The following is a 24,886-nucleotide window of genomic DNA, read 5'->3' as shown; positions in this document are numbered from 1 at the left end:
GCCCCCCAAAATGCTCTGAGCACAACAAGCGTGCTTGGACGCTGGCCGGTTTCTAGGAAGGTCACATGACCAGAGACATTACAGAACGTACTCTCCTCTCAAGGCTACTGGAGGACGGTTTTAAGGCTATGTATTATAAGGCGACTTTACTGGCTCACAATCTGCCATGCCTCCCCTTCCCCTTTACACAACGCCAAATCCACAGCCTCCAGAGATGGCTCCGATGAAGGCTGGAGGGCTGAGACACAGGTAGGACTATGGGGGCGGGGGTGGGGAGAGCCACACTTCTATCCTGGGCTTCAGAGAGCATCCCCAGCTGAGATTCAATTATCAAGCGTCCCCTCCAGAATCTCTCACCTTCTATATTTACATCAGAAATTAGTATCTTCTTCTTTAAAAAACAAAAACAACCAAGCAAAGACTGCTCAGTGTTGGAATTATTTCTGTTAAAAACTTCAGCTAGAAAAAAACCCTTGGAAAGTCCACCTTTGTATTTTTCAAGCCACACTTTCTATGTGAGAAAGAGAATACAATTAAATAAATACCAGGGCATTACTTTGCTTTTTCACCCTTGCGCTCTTTCTCCTCTCGCCTTTTCTGATGTACAGGTAATTTACAGTTTGAGTCTGACTCCATCAGGGCTCAGAAGAGCCTGGGCAATCATCCAGACAGCTGATTATCCTTTAGAGCCTCCAAACTCTCTGCTACGTCTTCCAGTTCATCCAGCAGCTCACAGAAAGAGGGCCTCTTAAATGCTTCCACCTGAAAGGGGGAGGAGGAACAAGAGGCTGAAGGGAATTTTCTGCTGGGAGGGGACATGGGGAAAATAGGGCTGACTCTCCCAGGGGCTGCAAGCTAGGCTAGTGGGACATCAAAGCTGCAGACCTGACTGGGGTCTCGACCTTGCAAGTCCTCCCATGGTGCACACAGCAAGGAGCAAAGGGGCGCTGTGCTCCAGGGTGAGGGTGCATGGAAGCAACTTGTGGGCACAAGTAAGGAGAGGCACAAGTAAGGAGAGGCACAAGGCACAGCCCTGGACGCTGAGTGGTGGGAAGTCCCGAGACCCTCTGCAACCTGATTTGCAAGGCAGCAGTGTCCAAAAGGAGTAAGGTGTGAGGGTGTCTGAGATGTGGACATCAGCACGACCCTCCCTCCCAGCTATGCTGTCCCCTCTTTGCCTCTTGTCAGAAGTAACTTCTTAGCAGCTTTATCACGTTAACACAGAACCAAGCCCACCTGCTCATCCATTTTGCCTTGAACTTGTTTGCATGATGTGTCGCAGATGCTCTATGGAGAATCAAGCCCCTGGTTACAGCTGACTTTGGCACGGCATTTGCATAGGGGTCTAACAACGTCAAGGACACTGAAGCTTAAGACCCTCCTGGTTCTCCGCTCTCCTGCATCTGGTGTTACTCCAGTGTGAGGGGAGACTCTGGCTCTCTCAGGGAAACTCACCCCATATGGCAGCCCTTTGCACCACTAACCCAGTGCAAAGGACCTGCAAAAGGGCCATCAGGCTTCGGAGCCACCGAGCTGGAAAAGCCCTAGGACCGGGGATGTTCCAGGTCTGGGGTCAGGAGAGGTCATGCATGCTGGTAACGCCGTGCCCCTGCCATGGCAGCAGAGGTGCCAGTGAAGCTGCCCAAGGCACTGCACTCACCAGGGCTGAGTGGCTGAATGGGGCCCTAGAGGCACCTGAGCGGGGGATGTGCAAGCTGCCTCTCCTCTGCACGGAGAAGAATAAGGCCAGTCGTGTTTCTCAGACTGGGCCTTGAAACTATTCATGCACAGAAGCCCAGAGCCTCACAGATATTTAGGCACCTAATTCTCATTGAAATCGATGGGAATTAGGTGCCTAGTGCCTTTGACGATTTGGACCAGAATCCAACCCAAAATGTGCAGGGCCAGGGGGTTTGAGGGGGAGGTTTTCAAAGCCACAAAGCAGGCAAGTGCCCAGTTCCCATTGCCTTCCAGTGGGAGTCGAGTGTCTGGCCACCCTTTGTGTCTTTGATAAGCTCCCCCTGAATCCCTCCCGACACATCTCATCCTGAGCAGGCCTGGCCATGGCAGGCGTTTTGCATCGTCAAGTTCTTGACTGTCCCTTTGAAGTGCTGTGCAGCGTGAGGCCTGCGGGAAGGTCCTCCACCTTGTATGACACAGACCAGCTCTCTGCAAGCCACCTGAATCATCCCCAGCCACTTCTCCTCGTGTCAGCCTTAGAGACGCAGGAGCTGAAGACACGTGAATTGAAGCCAGCTACCAACTCTGATTCACCATTTTGATTCTAGAATAAACTAATGACACATCTTGAGGATTGTTGCTGCAGCTTCTTTTAATTTGTTGCCGTTGAGTTCCAAAGTAATTAGTTGGAATATAGTCACAGAACTCTCTGCTGTCTGCCTGAGTGAGAAACTGCCTTTGTTTCTTCCTCCTTGCGAGTAATGTGGTGAGTTTTTGCCTCATTTCCAGCCTGCCCCGTACGGCCTGGCAACAGAGCTGCTCCAGCCAGCACAGTGAGGCATCTTTGCTATTTCTATGACATTTTATTTTAAAAACCAGAAGTTATAGGAAAATGAAAAAGCAAAAGATGATGTGGTGTGACCGGTGGGCCCCGGAGAACAAATTTGTAAAGTCAGCAATGCAGGCCGACCACATCCTCTAGGTCCTGTCTCTCCATCTGCATCCTTGCCATTTGTATATCAGACATCTGTGTATGCCAGTGGCCATCTAACCTTTTTTTGCTGTGGGACCAAGTCACCGCACAGAGAAGGGAGGGGATTTTGAGAGAGACTCCTGGGAAAATACATTCCGTTTCCTCCATTACTGCCAGTGCAAAAACCATTTGGTGCAGCGGGTAAGTTTGACAATGACACCCGGATTCAAAACCTGCCCCTGTGTTGCCAGATTCCCTCAAGTTTTCTCATTACTCTGCCATTGTCACACACTGGCTAAGTGTCCTCTTGTAGCGGTTAGTCTACATAGAGGATAAAACCTCCCCTCTGCTGCCAGGTCCCCGAGTCACTCCTTTCCCTCAAGTGGCAGAGGGCTGTGACGAAGGGGAAGGGCTCAGTCCCCACTGGGGTTGAAGGGCAGTTTGAGTTCTCACACACAGCAAGTGAGATGGTAAAACTGAAAGACAGAGAAAGGAAACCGAGGGAGAAACCTACCCGACAGCAACTAGCGGCTAGGTCCAAAACCCGCTTGGGACATTCACTGATCATTCCTTGGAAAGCTGCAACATCAAGGCCATAATCCTGGTGGAGAAGAAAGACAATGAGATTCTGGGTCAATGACAGGCGAAGGGGAGGAGATGGTCTGACTGGGCGGGGCGTGGGCTGTGGGAAAGCGCTTTGCACCGAGGAACGGGATTGTGACGCCTCAGAACAATTGCAGGGCTCAGGATATGGCTCTTTCCAGGTGGCTGGCCAGGTTCCTTACCTGACGGATGTTTTACCCTCCCTCTGGAGGCACTTCCCAGTCCCTGAAGCTCGACCCCACCAGTGGCCACGTGAACCTCAGTGAGAAGCAGGAGACATGGTATGGAAGAGTCGGATCACAAACCAACCCCTATGCCCTTCCTTCGCACCTCGCATCAAAGGATCTCAAAGCACTGATCCATGGATTAAGATTCACAACCCCTCTATCATAGCCATTACGTTAATGGCTAAGCACACACACATACCAACCAATTTATTGATAAGTAGCGGAGCCAGGAAAAGACTCAGACTCCCCCAGTTCCTAGCCATGTGTGCTCACCCTTAGGCAACGCTGTTCCTCTAGCCTAAATGATTTGAAATGGATTCAGAAATTACAAGGAAGCATGGTCCAGTGGTTAGAACACTAGACCTGGACTCAGGTGACCCAGGTTCAAATCCCTGCTCTGCCCCAAACTTCCTGTGTCACTTGGGGCCAGATTTTCACTTCCCTATCCAGATAGGCTTCTCGTGGGGGTTTTAAATGCTCTTTTAGGTGCCTAATTCCCAAGCAGGCACTTCTGAAAATTCCACTGGGTACCTATCTGCATCTTTAGGCACCGACATACCTTTAAAATCTGGCCCTTAATCTCTGGGTGCCTTAGCTCCCTATCTGTAAATGGACATGACAGCGCTGCCCTGTTGCGCAGGGTGCAGGGGTGAGGACAAATACATTCAAGATGATGAGGTGTTTAGGCACCGTGGTGACGGGGGCCACCATGTCAGCACCTGAGCTGAAGATGAGTAAGTAGCAGCCAGTCAGTGAGCTCCATCCTGGGAGGTGATGAGCACTCACTGTCAACGTGAAATCCAGGCTTTCAGCGGGAGCTCAGCCCTTCGCAGCACCTCGCTGTTTCTGTGTCTGAAGTGTCATCCTCTGAGCCACCACTTTCTGACACAGAATTCCCTTCCTCTCATGCACGCAGATGGAGAGTTTAGTCTCTCCCCAGTCTCAGGTTATTTTGAGTTCTTTCCTTCCTTCTTTCCCTCCTAAGCAGGGCGGCTCGAGAAAGGGCATTTCCATCCCAGGGGAAGTTCCAACAGCGCCACGTCGGTTTGGACAAAGCCGTTGAAATAGAAAAGAACTGCGTGGAAAGGGAAGTCACGCCTGAGCATTTCTGACTCGGCGACGTTGAACCGAACCAACGACTGCGCCATTTTAAAAATGGAAACAATATTTCACCCTTTCCACGCAAAAGGCCGCAGCGTTCCAGTTCAGAACATCGATACGGAACGACTATTTGTGCTTTGAATTGACCGTTCCACTTAAAAGCTGAAACGTCAATTCAAAACAGTAGTCTGGAAAAGAGGTTTGAGATGAAAACATAGGGAACCAAATTGGCACTTCAGAAAAACTGATTACATTTGATCAAAGCTGTTGCTTTTCCCACCGAAAATGTAGGTGGCAACTAAATGACATGTAAACAAAACCCACCACAACAAACTGGTTATTGGAAAACTTTTAACGTGTGTGTGTGTGTGTCTGTGTGTGTGTGTGTGTGTGTGTCTAAGAAACCACAGGCACCCAATGTGTTAACTTCAGCGCATGCAGGATACACCGGTCAGACCTGAGCTGCAGTAATAACTACCTGCGTTCTGGGAAGCACTTCGGGGTCAGCGGGGATTCTGCCCAGTATTTCACACAGGACTATGCCAAATGAGAACACATCCACCTGCAAGAGGGGGCAGAAATACAGAGTGAGGGGGGGCTCTAGTGTGTATAGAAGCAAAGGGTCAGAAAGAGGACGGCAGACCGAGCGACCCTGCTTTGAGGTCACCCAAAAGCAAGGGTGTGGGCAGGGAAACGTGTGACAAGAGAACAATCCCTTGCCTTTCATTCTCTGCCTGCCTTCACCAAGCTGCTCTGTTCCTTTCAACATACAGCGCAGGGAACTGCAGGAGGTGCTGTCTTTCAGCTGAGACATAAAACAGAGGGACTCACTGCACATGGCCAAACACCCAGTGACACCTCTTTCACAGATTAAGGCCTAAGGGATCACTGTGATCATCTAGTCTGACCTCCTGTATAGACAGGCCATAGAACTGCCTCAAAATAATTCCTAGAGCAGATCTATAAGATAAACACCCAAAACACTGCAAAAGGGAGGGGTGTTAACCCCAGTGTCCTCAGCTAATTCAGATGTGAATAACTGCATATGATATTCTTCTTCCCTTCCTGTCCCTAAAGCTTCGTTCAATGTTGCTGGCACCTTTATAGTGCCAATAGTTACATAGATGTGTAGTTACCAAACAGCCTGCTCAAGTGTTTTCTTTAACAGAGGCTTCACCAGCTCTTTCTCCAAAGTAAGGAGAACACGTCCCACAAGCAGCCGTAATTGACCCAGGCCAGTCAAGCATCAGAACCTCTTGTCTCCAAAGGAACTTTCCTAGGCAAGCTTGCATGGCTCCCTAACTCATTGGAGAGCTGGAGAGAGCAGAGTTGGGATGAAAGAAGGGAGAGCAATACCCATTATGGGAAGTGGAGCTTTCCTGTCCTCTCCCACCTATCCCAGGGAGAAAGATTCTCCAGCACAGCACTTGTGCCCTCACTCTAAAGGGTCTGACCAGAAACCTCTCCATGCCTGGCGACACTCAGCCAGGCCTCGGACCACACTGGTGTGGAGCTGATCCTGCCAGGGACCCATAAACTCATAACCAAGTCAACATCACAGAGCCACCATCTGGAAGAGAAGCTAACACTACTGATTGTGCAGGAGGCTCTGGAGAGCGACGGGGGGACCTGACCTGGGCCTTGTGGACACACGAGGGGCAGGGAGGCAGAACTGTACCTTCCTGTCGTACGGCTCCCCCCGCAGCATTTCAGGGGCCATCCAGAAGGCGGAGCCCACCAGGGACAGCTTCCTCTCCGGGTTCTTCATGGGCAGCTCCACCACCTCTCTGGCCAGACCGAAATCCGTCACCAAGGCTTCCCGGCCCCGCTGGGTCACGCGAATGAGGCAGTTCTGAAACAAGTCCCCCAGGGCTGCTCGTCTGAGATTCCCACTTATCGAGCACCTGAGCCTTTTTCTCCCCATCCCGCCCACCCCCACCGCCCCTCTTGCAACGCACCCACCTCATGCACTAGACCAGCTTTCGGCTGCGCTGGGGAGGCACAGAGTGCCCATTAGCATCAACGGGGCGGAGAGGACAGAATGTTTTCGGGATGCTCATGCAGGATGGAGCCTTTCGGATGACCGGTCCCAGCCATAGCTTGCAGCACCATGTACACAGCCCTAGACAGACCTGAACTGACCCTCACCACCCGCAGAGGGGCTGTGCTCGCCCAATGAAAAACTGCGCCAAGAGTGTTTTGAGTGACTTGTCCAAGGCTGCACAGCGAGTTGATGGCAGAGCGAGGACTAGGTCGCAGGAGCTCCTGCCTCCCACTTCCTGTACAAACCACTAGCCCAGACTGCCTCTCCTGTCATAATGCTCTTTGTTCAGTGCTTACCCCTCCCAAAGAGATGGGCTCTGATCCCCCACAGCAGGGTATCTTCCTAAAACCAGTTCTGAGTTCCCTGGCAAGGGGTTGCAGAGACAGCCATACCATGGCCAGTATGCTAGGCTCAGGTCCTGTTCTGCCACCCCTCTTTGCACATGGCTTTTGTGTTTCTCTTTATCTTAACCCAGCAGGAAAGGAGCCATTCTGCAGAACATTTCCTGCTGCAGAACAACACGAGTGGGGGCATGTTCTCAACACCCACGTGTCACACCCATGAGCCACGCCCCATCCAGAGCTGCTTGGCCTGTCAACTTCAAAGTGTGTGTGTGTGTGTCCGTCCATCCAGGAGTGACAGGAAACCAGCATGGTTTCCAGAGTTGTAAGGACCTTCCTTGCATCTCCATCCTTCCCCACTCCCCTCACATGGAGCCTTTTCAAAGCACAGAGGACGCTGTGGGATGGAAAAGACGGGTAAAGAAGGAGGTAGATGAAAGGGGTGGAAGAGAATTTATTCAGTGGAAAGAAGCACTTTCTCCAAATCTCTCCTCCCACCCCACACAGGGAAAGGAATTTGCCTAGAATTTGCTGCTTTTAAAAGAAGGACTCATTTTTAGCAGTGACCCTGGGAACATGAGAGGTTTGGGCTGAGATTTTCAAGGCCACCTAAGGGAGATGCAAGCGCAAATCCCTTAAATATTAATGAGAATTAGGCATCTAAATGGAAGCCTTGTTCAGTTTCCGTAAATAGAGGAGACAGTCTAAAATCAGGACAGCTCCCCCCACAACTAAACTTTGTGAGGGGGTTGATAGAATCGGACCTGGTTTGGGTTTTTCAAACTGCACAGTTGCGCATACACGTACGTACATACACCCCCCTCATCTTGTGGCAAAGTCCCATCGAATTGGACAGAAAACAAGAACATTTCTATAGGACTTTTTGGACTATGCTACACATTGAGCAGAGAAATAAATCCCTGCTATAGAATGGTTCATGCAACCTCTAGAAAGCAGATCATTTTCTATTAAACCCTATGCCAGTAGGCTTTGGAGAGTAATTCCTATAGAATCCTGTTCAATTTCTACAGAAACCTATTGGTTTCATCTCTGTCAAATTCTGTAGGACGGTCTGGTCAGAGTAAGGCAGGTTTGGAAAAAACAAACAGCTGCTTCAGATGGCTGGATGTCACTATCGAGTGGATTTAATGCCTGCGTCCCCTCCCCACCCTCCCATATCCTAGGCTGTCAGCACTGCAGGGAAACGGAGAAATTCCTATCAGGGCCAAACAACTGCAGAGAGACACACATGATGTGCAGTGACATTCTGAAACGTGCACTGGCTTTCTGAGCAGGACCGGGGTGGCTCTGATTTTACAATGAGTTAATGCAACATGCAGATACATTTACGGGAAAATACATTTCAATGGATTTTATAGGACATCAGCAAGGAAAGCCACAGGCAGATTGAACCTGTTTGCCAGGCTGTTTCCCACTGGAGTTTGTGTTTTGATGGCTGGTGATTAAGCTGGGCAAACAGCTGTGGGGATAATGAAGCCAACCTAGCATCCTGTATTGATATTCCTCAGCCTTGTAATGCGTGGCTGGCCACATCCATCAATATTTCAAGGTTCCGCTGAGACGCTCAGGGAACATCAATGGAGGAGTCACGACACAGTACCAGCAAACAGATCACTACGTGCCTAGCTTCGACTGCAAAGGATCATGGGAATTGCTTCAGTAAAAGCTCAGTGGACTCTGGTCAGATCCGGGTTCTAGGTCAGACACTCAGCTGGTGTAAATCAGTGTTGCTCCACTGAAGTCAATGGGAGATCTGATCACTGTCTTGGTGGCATCACTGTGTTTCTATAAAGCTGCCATCCTCCCTCCCCTCCAAGGCAGGGGTCCTCAAACTTTTTCTGTCTGAGGACCCCCTAACATGCTATAAAAAATCCACAGCCTACCTCTGCCACAACAGCTGTTTTTCTGCATATAAAATCCAGGGCCGGCATTAGGGGATAGCAAGCAGGGCAATTGTCCGGGGCCCCACGCCACAGGGGATCCCACGAAGCTAAGCTGCTCAGGCTTCACCTTCAGGCCTGTGTGGTGGGGCTCGGGACAGCTGAGCTTTAGCTTTTTGCCCTGAGCCACAGTGAATCTATTGCCAGCCCTGTTTGGCAGACCCCCTGAAACCCGCTCACGGCCCCCGAGGGGGCCTCGGACCCCTAGTTGAGAACTGCTGCTCTAAGGGAACTTGGGCTGATAGGCAAAGCGGATGAATTTGATGGCTCATCCCCAGGCTCACCATTTTGTAAGACCACCTGCAGAGGTGAGGGAGGCTGGCTTGACAGCCCTGGAGAATGGAGCCCTCTATGAGAGGCACTGCGATCCAGTGACTAGAGCCCTGGACTGGGACTCGGTAGAGCTGGATTCTATTCCTGGCTCTGCCATTGGCCAGCTGGGTGACCTTGGGCCAATCATGGCCTCTCCCCATGCCTCAGTTTCCCCACCGGGGAAAATGGGGATGATGACACTGACCCTTCTTTGTAAATCATTTTATAGCACTAGATACTATTATTATTACTGACACACAGGCAGCACCCAGCCCTTGCCAGAGCGTCTGACGATAATGCTGGGAGCTGGCGTCTTCTCTCAAGCCTCTGCCAGGGGCTCTCAAAGCACTTTGCACCCATTAGTCAATGCAGCCAAAGACCCTCCTGCCCCTGAATCCACTGAGCATCATTATCCCCATTCTAGAGAGGAGGAAAGGAACAGAGGGGAAGTGACTCACCCGGGGGGGAGCAGAGGAATGGGGAACAGACCCCACGTCTGCTGAACCCCACTGCTGTGCTTAGCCATGTGAGAACCGATCTCTCACCCTGACCCACAAGGGCCATCTCTAGGGCCCAGCAGGGAATTCAGCCTGCAGGTCTCTCAGTCTCTGCTCAGCCTCCCAACAAGGGGACCATTAGAGCCAAAGTGATCCTAAGCAAAGCTCCACTGATGTAAATGGATTTATACCAGGGGTGGATTTGGCCCTAACTGGAGGAATCTCCCTGCAGATCAATCTGCCAGGGTTAGAGCCACACGGCCCATAATAATGCAATGGAGAAACAGGCCCCTCGAGCGTCACAATCACCCCACGCAGCCGCAGACAGAAACCATGTCTAATGAGAAGTGTGGATGATGAGCAGAAAAACAGCAAAGGATGGCACAGCCCAGAACTGCTCTCCACGCCCAGTACTGCAGGGCCAGGACAGCTGCAGCACAAGGCAGAGATTCTGTTCCACCAGTTCCCGACACCAGAGTCTTGGTTATTTCGTTGGTGACGGCTGCAATGCGATGCCCCTGTGGAGGTCATCAGCATGGAGCGAAATCAAACCTGGGACCTCTGGATCTGAAAGCACGAGCCTCCACTGCAGGGGTCCCCAAACCTTTTCAGGGTTGTGTCCCCCCCTTACCCCTGTCCGCGCCCCTGCCCAGTGGGAGACGTGGCTCAGGGATGCAGACACAGGTAAGGGGATTGCAGCTGGGGCTGGGAGCAGGGCCGGGGCTGGGAGCGGAGCCATGGCCAGGGGCCAAGGCTGGGGGTGGGAGCAGAGCTGCAGCCGGGCCGCGACGAGGGCCAGCAGCCAGACCCGCAGCTGGGTGCAACTCCACTTCCGGACCTGCCCCCAGCCTCAGCCCCAGGCCAGGAATGGAGCTTCGGCCATTGACCAAGGCAGGGGTCAGGAGCGGTGTCACAAGGAGGCTGCAGTGGAGGCTGGCAGCCCAACCCACAGCCAGGTGTGGAGCCATGGGACAGGGACAAGCGCAGGGCCGGGAGCTGCTCCACCTGCTGGAGGAATTAAAAGGCCGGGAATTAGCTCCTTTGGGTGGCAGAGCCAGAGGTGAGCAGACCTGCAGCCCACAGCTCCAGCAGAGCAGAAGGAAGCGTAAGACTCTGATACAGCTGCCCAAAGGGGCCCTCCCTGAGGGAAGGGGGGGACCCACCCCGGAGACAACTAGAGAGGGAAGTACCCTGTGGACCTTGGACAGTGCTAACCCCCTCTTACCTACTGTGGTTTGGGTTTCCCCACTAGGGGAAAGCCTTGGACTAAATTGACCCAGGGGATGTAAGGGATGAGAGGAAGAAGCATGGGGAGGACAGCCTTAAGCAGCCTTGGTTGCCAGACTACTGGTAGCCCAAAGGGCCCTGGGTCGGAGTCCGGTGGAGTGGGAGGGGCCAAGCTCCCCTCCCCACAACCCCCTTGGCAGCCAGGAGTTGCAGGCGTGACCAGTAGGCCACGCTCCCCAAGTGGGAACTGTCACAGCTACACATATAAAACAGAAAGAGTTCCGGTGGCAGGGCGAACTAACTCACTGCATCTTGTCCCTCCCTGTTATTGATGGGTCGCTTCTCTTTTCCCTTGCGGAGCTCGTGATTAGAGACAGAACCCTGGGTTTGATTCGCAAGTTGGACAGGGGACATCTCGCAACCATGGCGGGAGAACAAGTGTGGAAATCCCGGCACGTCCATTTCTACCCGAGTTGCTTTTCTGAACATAACCGTGCTTTGAGGAGTCTATTTTTAGCTCTTCCAGGATCTCCTGCCTGGTACGTAACTAATATGCCATAATGACAGGCTGTGTCAAGGAAGCTTTCACAACTCACCCTTGGTGCAGAGGATCAGCACGTGGCCAAGACACCACATAAGTCCCACTTGAGCCCTGTGGGCTCAAGTGGGATTTACGTGGTGCCTCGGCCGTGCGAGTAAGTGGTACACAGGCCCAGCCCTTTCCCCGGGGATGGTGAATGTCAACCTCTGAGCACAGCCCACCTTGGAGTTGAGATCCCGGTGGTAGATGTTCTTGGAGTGCAAGTAGATCATCCCCCTGGTGATGTCTGAAGCCAAGTCCACCTTCTCCTTCCAACTAAGGGTGATCTCCTTGCTGGCCAGGAGCTCTTCCAGGCATCCACCGTTAACGTACTGCAAAAATGAGACAAAACAGGGAGTCTATGGAGGCCAGGTTCTGCTGGAATGGAGGCTCTGCAAATCCGCCTCTGCAAACACTCCGTTCATCTCTGTTTGGGAATTGCTTGATCTCATCAGCCCCTCTCGCGTGATGCGGGTGAGTACTGCAGCAGCGCCCAGTGGCCCCAACCAAGATCAGGGCAGCAATGTGCTGGGTGCTGTACAACCACTCCCATTAAAAGAGAGTAATTGATTGTGGCAGCATCCGAGAGTTTTCCACCACAAGGACTATTGCAGTTTAAGCAAATCAGGGGGTTTTTGGTTTGAGCATTGGCCTGCTAAACCCAGGGTTGTGAGTTAAATCCTGGAGGGGGCCATTTACGGATCGGGGCAAAAATTGGGGATTGGTCCTGCTTTGAGCAGGGGGTGGACTAGATGACCTCCTCAGGTCCCTTCCAGCCCTGATATTCGATGATTACTGTACATTGCAAGATTGCAACAGCACACCGGGAAAGTACTAGCATGCAGCACCAGATTACCCCCGAGAGCCCCAGCACTCCACACCCACTCAAGGGCCTCTCGCTTTGCAGTGCCGTAGGGAACTGCAAAGACACACATGCTGGGCAGGAGCCCTTTTGCCTTTGTCGTTTAACCCTGAGTGAGTGAATTTCAGCGTGGGGCTCGGCGCTCTGACTGGTGCGTGGGTGCGGCCATGCAATATTCCCCCTCCAACCTCTGCTGATGCAGCTGGATCATGAGCGACAGCACCCGGGGGCCTTTCCCAAACAGCCTGTCCATAGTGTTTGAGGTCAGTGCTGTCGAATGCTGCAGTGTTTCTACTGCCTTCAGGTTCTTGCTCTACCGGGTCACCTCCCCTCCTTACTCATCTGGCAACGGTCTCCTCTCTGCCCCTCAACATTATCGGTGCAAGAGGCTTCTTCTCTGCAGCTCCTCCTCACTCTCAACTCTTCAGCCCACTCCAAACAGCTCTGGTTTCCCCAGCCTACCCCCTTTCAGCGTCATTTGTGTGAGTCGAGTCTGAGACACTGTTTTCTCTGGAAGACACTATTCAGAGTGTAGGCCTGATCCTGCCCTCTTTAGTCAGACAAGACACCCAATGCTGTAAATGTGAATTCTGTCCGAGAACGCCATGCAGGATTGGGCCCTATCATTGTGTTATAGAAAACGTACTGGCTGCATTTATAGTGCAATTCTGCTGTCTCCTTCCCTGCAGTGAAAGTGCCTTATGCAATCTGTGAGCAACACCACCCGTGTGCCAGGGCAGGACCCAGGATCTCTGGATCTAAAAGTGAGAGTTCCTACTACCAGAACTAAAGACCAGTTCTATTAGCTCAATGGCAGTAGGAGATTCGGGAACATCTCTATGTGACCCAGCCACTGGAGACAGACAAAGAGCGACCGTGTGGGTTACCTGTGCTTTACACATGTTTCCTCTGGAAAGCAAGACTGCAAGAGTTCATCCCCTATGACCCTGACTGCCCTCACAATTAAAAGCAAGAAGTGTCCCAGCAACAAGCCTTTACCTCTAGAATTGGGTACAGCTTCTCGTCCTTCACGCAGATCCCAAGATACCTACGAGACAGGACAAAAACTCAGGTTTAGGTTTCTTGTCATACAAAGATTCCAACTCTGACTCTTGACTTAAAAACCCAGGCCTGGCACATCTCTACCAGGCCCTCTTCCCTAGCCACTGCCTCTCCTATGGCACCACCCACCTGACAATGTTCGGGTGGGAGAGCTTCTGCAGCAAGCTAATCTCGCGCACTATCACCTCCTGGTCCACGTCATTCTTGTAGATTTTCACCACCATCACTTTGCAGGTCGCACTCTGAGTCACCTGGAGCAATGTGAAAAATGACACAGTGAGATGCATTTTATCCCAGTAACGTACGCCAGCCCCCACAAGGAAAGGAAATCCTTCCCAAGATCACACAAGGCCTGGTGCCCCGCTTGCCTTACACCTTGTGCGACATGAGGGCTAAAATGCTACCACACAGATTATACCCGCTGTGCACAGGTGTAAATTACTGCACAAGGCGCAGAGCTGTCAAGTATCCGGTCCAAGCTCCAGAGCACCCAGATCCAGCAGACCCAAACGGGACTACTCTGCACTTAAAGTTAAGCATGTGCTCACGAGCTTTGCTTGATCAGGGCCTACATCATAATGCACCACAGAGTTACTGAATGAACCATGGAATCTGGGCTTCCCACTCTCCACCACCCTCAGAGATGCATGTTAGCAGGTGGTTCAAGGCAAGGTTACTTTACCACGCACCTCCTCAGTAAATAGCTAGAGAAACTGGTTTCCAGGGCTTCCCACCAGCAGCCATTTCTCAAATTCAGACACAAAAATAGTACATTAACTTACCCTTAAAAGCGTAACAGATAAAATAAGGCATTTTTAGCAGGGACCTCTATTGCCCCCGGTGGTAGAAACAGGGCTTGACTGTGATGAACACAGTTCATTGAGGCTGCTGGACACTGACAGACCCTGTGGTTCTCTGAGGCTCTGTCGGTCCCAGGTTGATAACAGAGACTGTGCTGTCTAGTGTCACTACAAGGGGTCTGCCTAAATCCTGGGCCGGACCCACAAGTCACAGAGCGAACTGCTGACTAGAGCTGGTTGGGAATTTAACAAACTGATTTTTTTCAAGAAATGCTGATTTGTCAAAACTGAAACCGTTCATTCAACAGGGCCAGGTGCCACACATTTACCAACTCAAAAAAATTTGCAGGAAAAAAGTTTCTAAATCAACCAAATGTTTTGTTTTGACATTTTTTAAACAAAGTACCCTGGTTTTCCAGTTCCAGATGACTTTTCATTTCAATATCTAAGCTAATTCTGACCTTTTTAAAGGTTTAAAAAAAGAAAAAAAGTCAAAATTGAAACAAAATATTTAAAAATTGTTGAAACAAAATGTTTCAAGTGAACCAAAACAAACAAACCAACAAACCAGTGTTTCAGTTTGCAAATATTTTCAAGCTTGGAACCTTTCATCACAATTCAAGACAAGACAAATTCAGAACTCTCTAGAATATTTGCAGGATGGGAAAACTATTTCTTGCCCAACTCCACCTCTGGCCAACTGTCCCTTTAATGTTTTATTTTTAACCAAGGTAATTGTTAGGTGGAGGAAATCAGCTGGTACAGCCTTGATCCGTCTCTTGACATTTCTGCTGGGGCTATCAGGGTGACCCCAGGCGCGCTGTTTAACTTTCTGCCCTTTTAGTCATTTGTTCAAAGGTCAAAACCGTTTAAACACAGAATGAGCTGGCACCATGACACCATTCAATGCCCCAAAACGTCATGTGTGATACGGCTACCTGCGCAAGCTACCTTACAGATAAGGTTACCTTACCACTCCATAGCAGGTGGCCTGAACAAAGAGACTAACGTCAATCCAGTTTGGATTGAGAGAGGAATGCTAATTATAACTAGGGCTGCAAGATAAATAAGTCTTGGGGCAATGTTAACTCTGGTGCTGCTCCCTTCCAAGAATAATGCAATCAAATACCCAGTGTCCATGACAGGAATAACCCTGCCTCTGTGTTTAAATGGATTGCAAAGAAGTTTTGGATCAGGCATTACCCAACCATGGGATTTACTAATCTATAACCAAACTTTACAATGTGCATTATTATTACATGCACCGTCATTACAGTATATGGCTAGAGATGCACTGTAAGTACCTAGGACCATGGGGTTCTGGGCTGCCAACACTTCCACATCACCACTGGAAGGTTAGGCTGGGTTTCTGCTAGAGGACCCTGTAAAGCTAGGCACCGCAGGAAGTACCGCACAGCAGGGCCCTCGCAGCCCACTGATTGGCTCATCCTGGTGTATAAACCAGGAGCCATCTTGGGGAGCTGTCTGAGCAATGATGCAGACCATCTGCTTGCTTCCACTCCTGATCATGCTTTGCTGCAGACCCTAAACTCTGGCTCCTGACCCCAGCTTGACCCCGACTCTGCTACTTGTCTATAACCTTACCTGGTACCTGACCCTGACTTCCTGGTGTCCTAACCCGGCTCGACCCCGACCCTGCTACTCATCTCCTTACTGCACTTGGTAACTGACCAGTGCACACACACCGCCCTGACATACAGAGTGAATGACATTTTACTCCAGAGGCTGTGGGCTTCCTGAAATCTGTGGCTGTGCAAAAGGCATAGAGAGCATTTAAGAAGTCCACAGCTGCGTGACACCTTCTCGGGGCACCCAGGATTGTGGGTGACCTTGTTTACACCCCTGCCACCCGAGTGAGAGAGTTTACCTTGGGGCAGCTGGGAGTTGGCTCCTGGACAACACCCGCCTTTCAGGATTCTTGCCCTCTTCTCAGGACTCTGCCAGCCCTACTCTGCTTTGCAGATTAACATTAGGTGCACCCCAGTCACTGAACGCTCCAGAAACATCCCCCTGCAGTGTCCAGCCCCTGTCACCGGGACACCCACAGTAATCACCAGATAAGCTGTCCCCAAAGAGACAGTGTACAAAAGCTGGAAGGCTGCAAGTCAGGATCAGGTCCTTTATAACAACACAGGGCTGTAAACTATTTACGGTGAAAACAAATATAAGTTTGTTAACAAAGAACAGAGATCCACTGATTCCAGTGCCTGTGGAATAAGAATAAAGGAAAAGGCAAGGGTTACAAATAAAACATAAAGATAACCCACTTCCCCAAGCCTAGAACTTCACTCTAGCAAGCTAGTATTATCTAAAGCAATTTCTCACCTAAAACCTTTTCTGCAGAGTTTGTGGGTTTACAGATCTAGATTTTCATGAATCCCCTACACCCTTCAAGGGGTTTCGTCGGTAATTCGATAACAAGGGGGTTCTTTTTTCTTCTTCTTTATAGTCCAGGAACCTTTGAAATATATCCTTTTCAAGTGCACCCCGAGGCAGAACTCTTCTCTCCAGTTGCTGGCTCTCTGGTGTGCTGGCACCAGGCTGCCTTCACATCACCATGTTAGTTTGTTTTTCCCATTTTGCTTCCAAATGTAACTCCCATTGTATTTAGTTCACAATGCTTCGTTTACATGGAGATGGGTATAGCTGCATAGACATACTTCTGTCTGGCAGAAGACCTGTTTGTCCACTCTGCCTTGTTGACTTAAAAGCATAATATCAGTAGGTATAGATAATTCCTCATATAGGGTTAATATATGTATTTTATGATTATATTAATGACCAGGGTGTTACTGGCTTTCACTTAATACCTCACAAGACATTTTCTGGATAAACACTATGAAAGACAGTGTTCGGTGTAATGGGTTTGTCAGGCCTGACAGTACAGCAAACCCTTTGTCAGCTGGCAGTGAGGGGTTCTTAGACTCACAAGCTGCAAGTTCTAAAAAGCTTTAAGAAGAGCTACCATATAGTTCTGGGGAGGGTTATTAGTTCATTAGAGTGCTGAGAAACGGCAGCTGAACAGAAACGTGTGGACCCATTATGCAAATTCCACCCTTATTTTCTGTGCAAAACTGACAATGGTGCCAATTATCTTCCATGCCTGTGCAGCACTTCTGGAGACATGCCACAGCACACTCACCCGGGCTTCTGAGCAGCCCCAGATTCCTCCCGACCCTCCTCTGTCCTAAACAGATGCATTGTGGTGGCCAAGCTGTTCAAGTCCTCTAGACACACATTACACCACTTCAATCCGATGCAGAATTGCAGAGCAGCCTTTCAAACCTGCTGGCACGGGGTGAGTCACCAGGGACTGGGTTTCTTGCTGTCATAAATATAAAGGGAAGGGTAAACACCTTTAAAATCCCTCCTGGCCAGAGGAAAAACCCTTTCACCTGTAAAGGGTTAAGAAGCTAGGATAACCTCACTGGCACCTGACCAAAATGACCAATGAGAAGACAAGATACTTTCAAAGCTGGAGGGGGGGGAGAAACAAACGTTCTCTCTGTCTGTCTGATGCTTTTGCCAGGAACAGAAAAGGAATGGAGTCTTAGAACTTAGTAAGTAATCTAGCTAGATATGCCTTAGATTCTGTTTTGTTTAAATGGCTGATAAAATAAGCTGTGCTGAATGGAATGTAGATTCCTGTTTCTGTGTCTTTTTGTAACTTAAGGTTTTGCCTAGAGGGATTCTCTATGTTTTGAATCTTATTACCCTGTGAGGTATTTACCATCCTGATTTTACAGAGGTGATTCTTTTACTTCAATTAAAATTCTTCTTTTAAGAACCTAATTGTTTTTTCATTGTTTTTAAGATCCAAGGGTTTGGGTCTGTGTTCACCTGTGCAAATTGGGGAGGATTTTTATCAAGCCTTCCCCAGGAAAGGGGGTGTAGGGTTTGGGAGGATTTTGGGGGGAAAGACTTTTCCAAGAGGGCTCTTTCCCTGTTATATATTTGTTAGATGCTTGGTGGTGGCAGCAATAAAGTCCAAGGGCAAAAGGTAAAATAGTTTGTACCTTGGAGAAGTTTTAACTTAAGCTGGTAAAAATAAGCTGAGGGGGTTTTCATGCAGGTCCCCACATCTGTACCCTAGAGTTCAAAGTGGGGAAGGAACCTTGACACTTGGTAACATCCTTTATTACACAAATTTTGCTGTTAGGACTGCAACGTAGTGCTTAATAAGCTGGTACCATTTCCACTGTCATTCATTTTTAATTCCTTTGCTCCTCCCCATCTCTCCTTCTCCAAAGCTGAGTCAGTGCTGGCACCATAAGGAAGGTAAAGGAGAGCTTGGCACAGCCCACCTCACTTCGGTCACACCTGGCTCTTTCCCAGCTGCTTTACTGCTCAATAACATGACTCCTCTTCCCCTTTCCTTCTGTCTGCTTCTCCTGTTACACACAGTATTAGTTTATGCTGAAGCGTAGGAGCTATTGAGGTGGAAATGCAGGAGACAATGACTAGCATGAGACCACCAGACCTGCTTTAGATGTAGACCTAGCCCTGAATCAGAACCCAGGTCCCCGAGACTCAGAAGACTGGGACATCAATAATCCTTTGCCTTTCTATGGGCCTGATCCCAAAGCACATGGGGAGTTGCCTTAACCAGCTTTCAGGGATTCCCCTGACATAAGGGGAATCCCCAGGTGGTATACAGTCAGCATAGGCAGATCTGTGCCAACTGCTCTCCACCACCTGACAGAGGGGACATTCCTAGGTGGATTGAGGGCGTGGCTGGAGCACACAGTGCTCCCCAATCCCCTGCCAGCAGAGCAGTCCCTACCCACCATATCTTACAGCAGCCCTTTGGCTGCTAATTTATGCTGGGTCCAGTTCTGCCCTGGGTCAGCCTGAGGATCAGAGGGACGGAAAGGTATTTCCAGGGCTTTCCCGCCACTGAACACAAGCTGAAAAGTGATAAAGGGGCTTGTGCTGGGCCTAAGTCAGAGGACAGAGAGATTAAGTTTAAACTCTGCTCATCAAAAAAGAGGAGGGAGTTGTGAGGCTTACTTAATTTAAGGTCCATCGACAAAAGGAGCTGTAGAAGTTCAAAGTCTTATCTTCAATTGTATCTAAACACCGGACCAGCAAAAATCCATCCATGGTTTTGCCTTTAACTAGTGTCATCATCATGGAATTTTAAAGTACTCGATAACTATTCATGAATCAATTCACCCTGAGCCTGAATACCACATGTCACAAATGATGAAACTGAGGCACTCAGCGGGAAAGGAACCTGTTCCAAGGTCACAAAGCGAGTCAAGGTCAGAGCTGGGCACTGAACCCAGATCTCTCAAGTCTGTCTCGTGATGAAATCCAAGTCGAGCCTTTCTCTCTAGCCACCTTGCTTACACAGTTACCTGCTTGTGCGCACAGGTGAGAGATAAATGACAGCAGTACAGATGCTACAGGCAACATTTCAGGGGGGAGGGATAGCTCAGTGGTTTGAGCATTGGCCTGCTAAACCCAGGGTTGTGAGTTCAATCCTTGAGGGGGCCATTTAGGGATTGGGGCAAAAATTGGGGATTGGTCCTGCTTTGAGCAGGGGGTTGGACTAGATGACCTCCTGAGGTCCCTTCCAACCCTGATATTCTATGATTCTATGATTCAGTGCCCACATCAGAAATGTGGGGTTTTTTATGTTGTGAGGTTGCATTCATGTGCGTAAAGCTCTTTGGAGGAGAGCGACCACCAGTAAAGAACTTCAAAGTGTCATCTTCAAGGGTACTTAAAACCAGGAGCAACAAACATGCCACAGTTACAGGACACAGGGTCCAGAGGAGACTACTAGACCTACAAGGAAGACAGGGAATTGGGAATGCAAATAATCCACATGCTTAGTAACCGTAACAACTCGAGTCTCCAATCAAATGTCAAGTCCCTCTGTAGGACAATAGCCGAGCCCGTCCTTCTCTGCATTCCCAGTCTCTGAGCCAAACATCTCATTCAACCTTTATTTTTTGATATTTTTGCTTAACAAAAGTTGTTTTATCTTCATTCAAGCTGTGTGTCTCCAACCTGCCTACTGCTGGAATCCCATTCAGCAGCAGGACAGACTGGAAATGTCACGCACAATAGAAACAGCAACTGTTACTACGGCAATTTGCTAAAGAAAGGCAGGAGAGAGAGAGAAGAGGCAGTAGGCACTCAGTGGAAGTGGGGATGAGTGATTACTCAACCAAGGCTCTTGTGGGAAGTGGGGAGGGGCATTGCATAGGCTTGAAAAGAGCTACTGTACCATTTGGGCTGGAGATACCCTTTAAAACAAGTCTCAATCTGTCCTCCCTCCCTCTCTCTTTCAACCAGAAATCCACCAAAACTTTATACAGACACTGTGCCCAGATACCACAGTGATGGATGTAAGATAAGTTAGCACCTTGAAAAGTCAACACGCAGTTATACTTCCAATTAACTGCTACATTTTCCACACTTTGAGGGACAGATCCCCCGCTGGTGTAGACCAGCATGCCACCGTTATCTTCAACGGAGCAACGTTGACGTACACCAGCTGTGGATCTGGCCCAAAGTGTCTATATAGGTCAACCCATTGATCTGGTGGTAGCATCTTGCACTTGCATGGAGAAGATCAGAGGCTGCTGTCTTGTTCCCAGGACTAGCCATTCTATAGACTCCCAAGGAAAAGAGTCACACCAGAATGACTCTGAACAAACTGTTGAACCCATTGGCGATTTGTTTCCATCCAATGTAGGTGTCACGTCCCCATTCACAGGACTACTAGGAGCTGCAGCATGCTGGAAGGCTACTGTAAAATAAAGTGGTAGAGAAGCAAATTTGGCTGGAAGATGGCACTCCGAAAGAAGCAGAGGAAAGGAAACGGCAGCCTCTCCTGGAGTTGAAGGTCTGAGCCCCATTCCCTTAAAGAAACTACACCCCTGCCCTCCCCCGGGGCTGTTCGCACGGGTGCCACAAGGCAATGGATATGGAGGCTAACTAGGCAAAGGGGGGGGGGGATCATCCACCCCCAAACTAAGCATTATTTTACACATGATCCACTGTCATGTGCATGCCACACCCCCTGCACGAGACGCTCCAAGCACTTTGTCATGGGAGAAGGTGGACAGGTGATATACGGAACGCAGCACCCAGGAATTTGCACAGAGAGGGGTTTCAACAGCCTCCCACTTCAGCTGTGCCTGATGCAGGAAGTGAATTAGAAGCTCCTACGTTCAGAACACAGCAGTAACCCGCTGGTACGTCACTCGGTGTCACCCGCTTGTACCTCACGAGGCATCAAAGACCAGCCTGTGGTGATCTATGGGATTCCTGCCCTGAGGCTGGGAGAGGGAAATAACCCATCCCAATCTGACTGCTCTGTATGACCCACCGGCCCATAACACCACGACAGCTAGTCTAACGCACTGTGACAATGCATCAAGAGACAAGCGCATGGGCTGGAGCTTCCAAAGGGAGTGGGAGGCTGCTACTTTGGGAAGTGTGTGGGATTTAATTTTAGATTCTTTTTCACTGTGCACTTTGGTTTTGTTTTCAACAGCAAATCTGCACACAGCGTAAATATCTTCCAGACTTGCACAGGCCAGCACACAGTCACAACCCTTATCTCCTCTACGGCTCCCCTTTTATCTGAGGATCTCAGAGCACGTGGCAACAACTGACAAACTAGGCTCCTCCAGGGGGAATCTGAGAAAGAGAGGCAGCGACTCGCCCAGGGTCACTCAGTGGCGTGACTCCGTGGGTGCTCTGGGGCTGAAACACCCATGGGGAAAAACAAGTGGGTGCTCAGCACCCACCAGCCCAGCTGTTCAGGCAGCAGCCGCTGCTGGTCAGCTGTTCGGGGGAGGGTGGAGAGCAGCGGGCGAGGCCTCAAGCAGGCTGGGAAGAGGCGGGGCAAGGCCTCAAGGAGGGGCAACGGGGGGGCAGGGCAAGGGAGGGGGTGGAGCACTCCTGGGGAAAAAGAAAACTCAGGGCCTATGCCCAGTGAGTCTGTGGCACAGTCAGGGACAGAACTCCTGGCTTCCAGTTCCATGCGTCAGACACAAGACCGTCTTCCCCCTCACCATAAACCACAGCGACCCCTCAGAGCTTCTGTGAAGGGGGAAAATAGGGTCAATGTGGGGGGAGGTTCCTCTCCTCCCCAACTTCAAGCAGTCTCGCAGGGGGAGGTCAGAGGGAGAAAGTCTGGCAAGTAAGACAGCAGAGCAGAGTCCTGCCAAGAAAGACGTTAGGAGGAGGAGTTCTCCGCATGGATACATTTATCGCACACCTGCATGCTGACAGCTGCTCCACGTCCCAGGGCAGCTCCTCTCATGTTATGTCAAGCCACCCGTTGCTTTACCTTGTAAACCTTGGAGAAGAAGCCGCTGCCTATCAGCTCAGCATTGAAGTTTTCCCAGAACTCCAGCTTCCTGACGGCCGTCCGGAGTTTCTGCCAGCGGTCAACATGGTAGTAGGTGTCGGAGGACTCTCCGTAGTACTGCATCGGGCTGGAGGGCTCCGGGGAGATCAGTCCCGTCTCACACATCATGGGGACGGCTGCTGAAACAAATCACATTGCACTATGGAAGTTGAAGCGAGACAAATTCAGACGGCAAACAAAGCGTAATTTTCTAACAGTGAGAGTAATGAACCACCGGAACAATTTACCAAGGGGCCTGGTGGATTCTTTAATCACTGACAATTTTTAAATCAAGATTGGATGGTTTTCTAAAAGATCTGCCCTTGGCATGATTTTAGGGATGTTCTGTGGCCTGTGTTATGCAGGTGACCAGGTTAAGATGATCACAATGGTCCCTTCTGGCCTTGAGCTAGGGAGACAACAGCTGTGGCTAGTACAGGCAAAACAAGAAGCTGCAGTGGGTTCAAGCATCACATCCTTTTAGGCTTTCTCCTGAAATGGCTTTTCTCCTCCGAAGTCTTTGCACTTGAGGTGGGAGTGTGGGGAGGAGACTTCCTGTTGTTGTTATTAAAGCCTCATCAGTTCCTGGCTCTGGCTTTTCCTGGAGGAAAACTAATTGCTCCGGCCCAGCACTTGGACGGCAGGTTGCAGGAAGATTGCCGCTGGGAGCAGCCTGGAGAGAGCTGAGCAAGTAGGCATCATGCCAACACACAAAGTGCAAAGCCTGAAGTCTCCCCACACTGGGACTCCACTCCCCACCCAGCCAGGGAAATTACAAGGCTCTTCCTTCTCCTGCAATATACAGATCCAAACAGCAGGCAGGCACAGAGCTGGCTCAGGTGAGGGGGAAGGGACACAGCCTGCCTGATGGAATAGTAACCATCTGCTCTACTAAAAAAGGAAAGGAGTACTTGTGGCACCTTAGAGACTAAACAATTTATCTACAGCTCACAAAAGCTTATGCTCAAATAAATTGGTTAGTCTCTAAGGTGCCACAAGTACTCCTGTTCTTTTTGCAAATACAGACTAACACAGCTGCTACTCTGAAACCTGTCATCTGCTCTACTGTAGCACCTTCGAACTGGGAATCTCCAAGCACTTTCCAAAAGGGGACTAGTGCCTGGGAGCGGGGGAGTGCCCTGGACAGAAGGGTCTGTACAACCAAAACCTCCAGGCGATGCAGGATGGGTAAGCCCAGTGGACTAACTGCCAGTGGATCAGGCTCATGTGTCCTGCCCTGCATGAACCACACTCTACAGGACTGTCCAGCTCTGTGCAAAGCACGTCAGCCTCATTACCTCTATTATGCACATGGGGAAACAGCCCCAAAGCAATGAACTGACTTTACCACTGACTTACTGTGTGATTCTGGGTGAGCTGGGTACGTAACCCAGGAGTTCTGACTCCCAAACTGCTGCTCTAGCCAGCCGGCCACACAAAAACCCTTGCACCCAGTGGGGTTTTAATGCCTTCTTGGTGCTATTACTGTGACCTTTGGGGTCATGTGTTGCTATGCAAGCAACACAGCAGAGGATTCCCCTTTTCCTCTCCCAGCCTAGTCAGACTTTGTCCCGTTCTTTGGGTGCACCAGGCACAATAGTTTAAGGGACAACTGACCTCCCAGGAGGTGGCTCTTTTACGGGAAAGGCTTCCCTTTCAGAGCCTCTCCACTCAGCTTTTTCCCACGTATCATCTCCTCCCGGGCTGACTTAGTTCATCAATCACCTCTTTGTATGCAGGAGGATTCCAGCAGCATCCTCAGGGGGCTGGAAAGGGCCCCCTGCATTATTCTGCAGACTGGGGTGGATTTTTTCCCTTTTTATATAAATGGGGCCGTTTGTCCTCGGATTACTGCCGACATGTAGGGTGGAGGGAAATGGCCTTTTAAAATGTCAAGATTTATTTGAAGGCCTCCTAGGAACCTGGGAGTGCTTGGAGCAGTTTCTGTAGGAAGATTGGGCGATGGAGCAGCCCCCGCAGCTGGGGGGTTGGGGGGAGGAGAACACATCATTGCATCCCAATGCAAGTTTGTAGTATACACAGTTGTGCTGTTGTGTGAGCAGATTAAAGGGCTCTGCACCTTCCCCTGTACCCTTGATGCTCCCAGAACATACAATTCATTCCATCTGGAATTCATTTCTGTACCAGGAGCAACAGGGCCAGACACATCATCAGGAAAACAAGTTGATTTGGGGCCAGATTCTCAGTGGGCATAATTCAC

The 24,886-nt window shown here is 50.1% G+C and overlaps 1 protein-coding gene across 1 annotated transcript in view; it reads right to left on the bottom strand.

The window, feature by feature from the left end:
- Positions 1-567: 567 nt before the first annotated feature.
- The window catches only part of LOC144276163 (dual specificity testis-specific protein kinase 1-like), a 60,212-nt gene continuing 35,893 nt past the window's right edge, over positions 568-24,886 (bottom strand). The window contains exons 2-9 of the mRNA XM_077836073.1: positions 22,606-22,802; positions 13,600-13,721; positions 13,408-13,456; positions 11,729-11,878; positions 6,263-6,436; positions 5,063-5,146; positions 3,168-3,254; positions 568-762 (exon numbers count right to left, since the gene is read on the bottom strand). Coding sequence (XP_077692199.1) covers positions 661-762; positions 3,168-3,254; positions 5,063-5,146; positions 6,263-6,436; positions 11,729-11,878; positions 13,408-13,456; positions 13,600-13,721; positions 22,606-22,794 — 957 coding nt within the window. The 5' untranslated portion in view covers positions 22,795-22,802 and the 3' untranslated portion in view covers positions 568-660. The remainder of the gene's footprint in view (positions 763-3,167; positions 3,255-5,062; positions 5,147-6,262; positions 6,437-11,728; positions 11,879-13,407; positions 13,457-13,599; positions 13,722-22,605; positions 22,803-24,886) is intronic.

The sequence above is a fragment of the Eretmochelys imbricata genome, chromosome 16, assembly GCF_965152235.1.
Source record: "Eretmochelys imbricata isolate rEreImb1 chromosome 16, rEreImb1.hap1, whole genome shotgun sequence".
Taxonomy (NCBI): domain Eukaryota; kingdom Metazoa; phylum Chordata; order Testudines; family Cheloniidae; genus Eretmochelys; species Eretmochelys imbricata.
The sequence above is the reverse complement of the archived record's forward strand: the minus strand, read 5'-3'. Positions and strand labels throughout refer to the sequence as shown.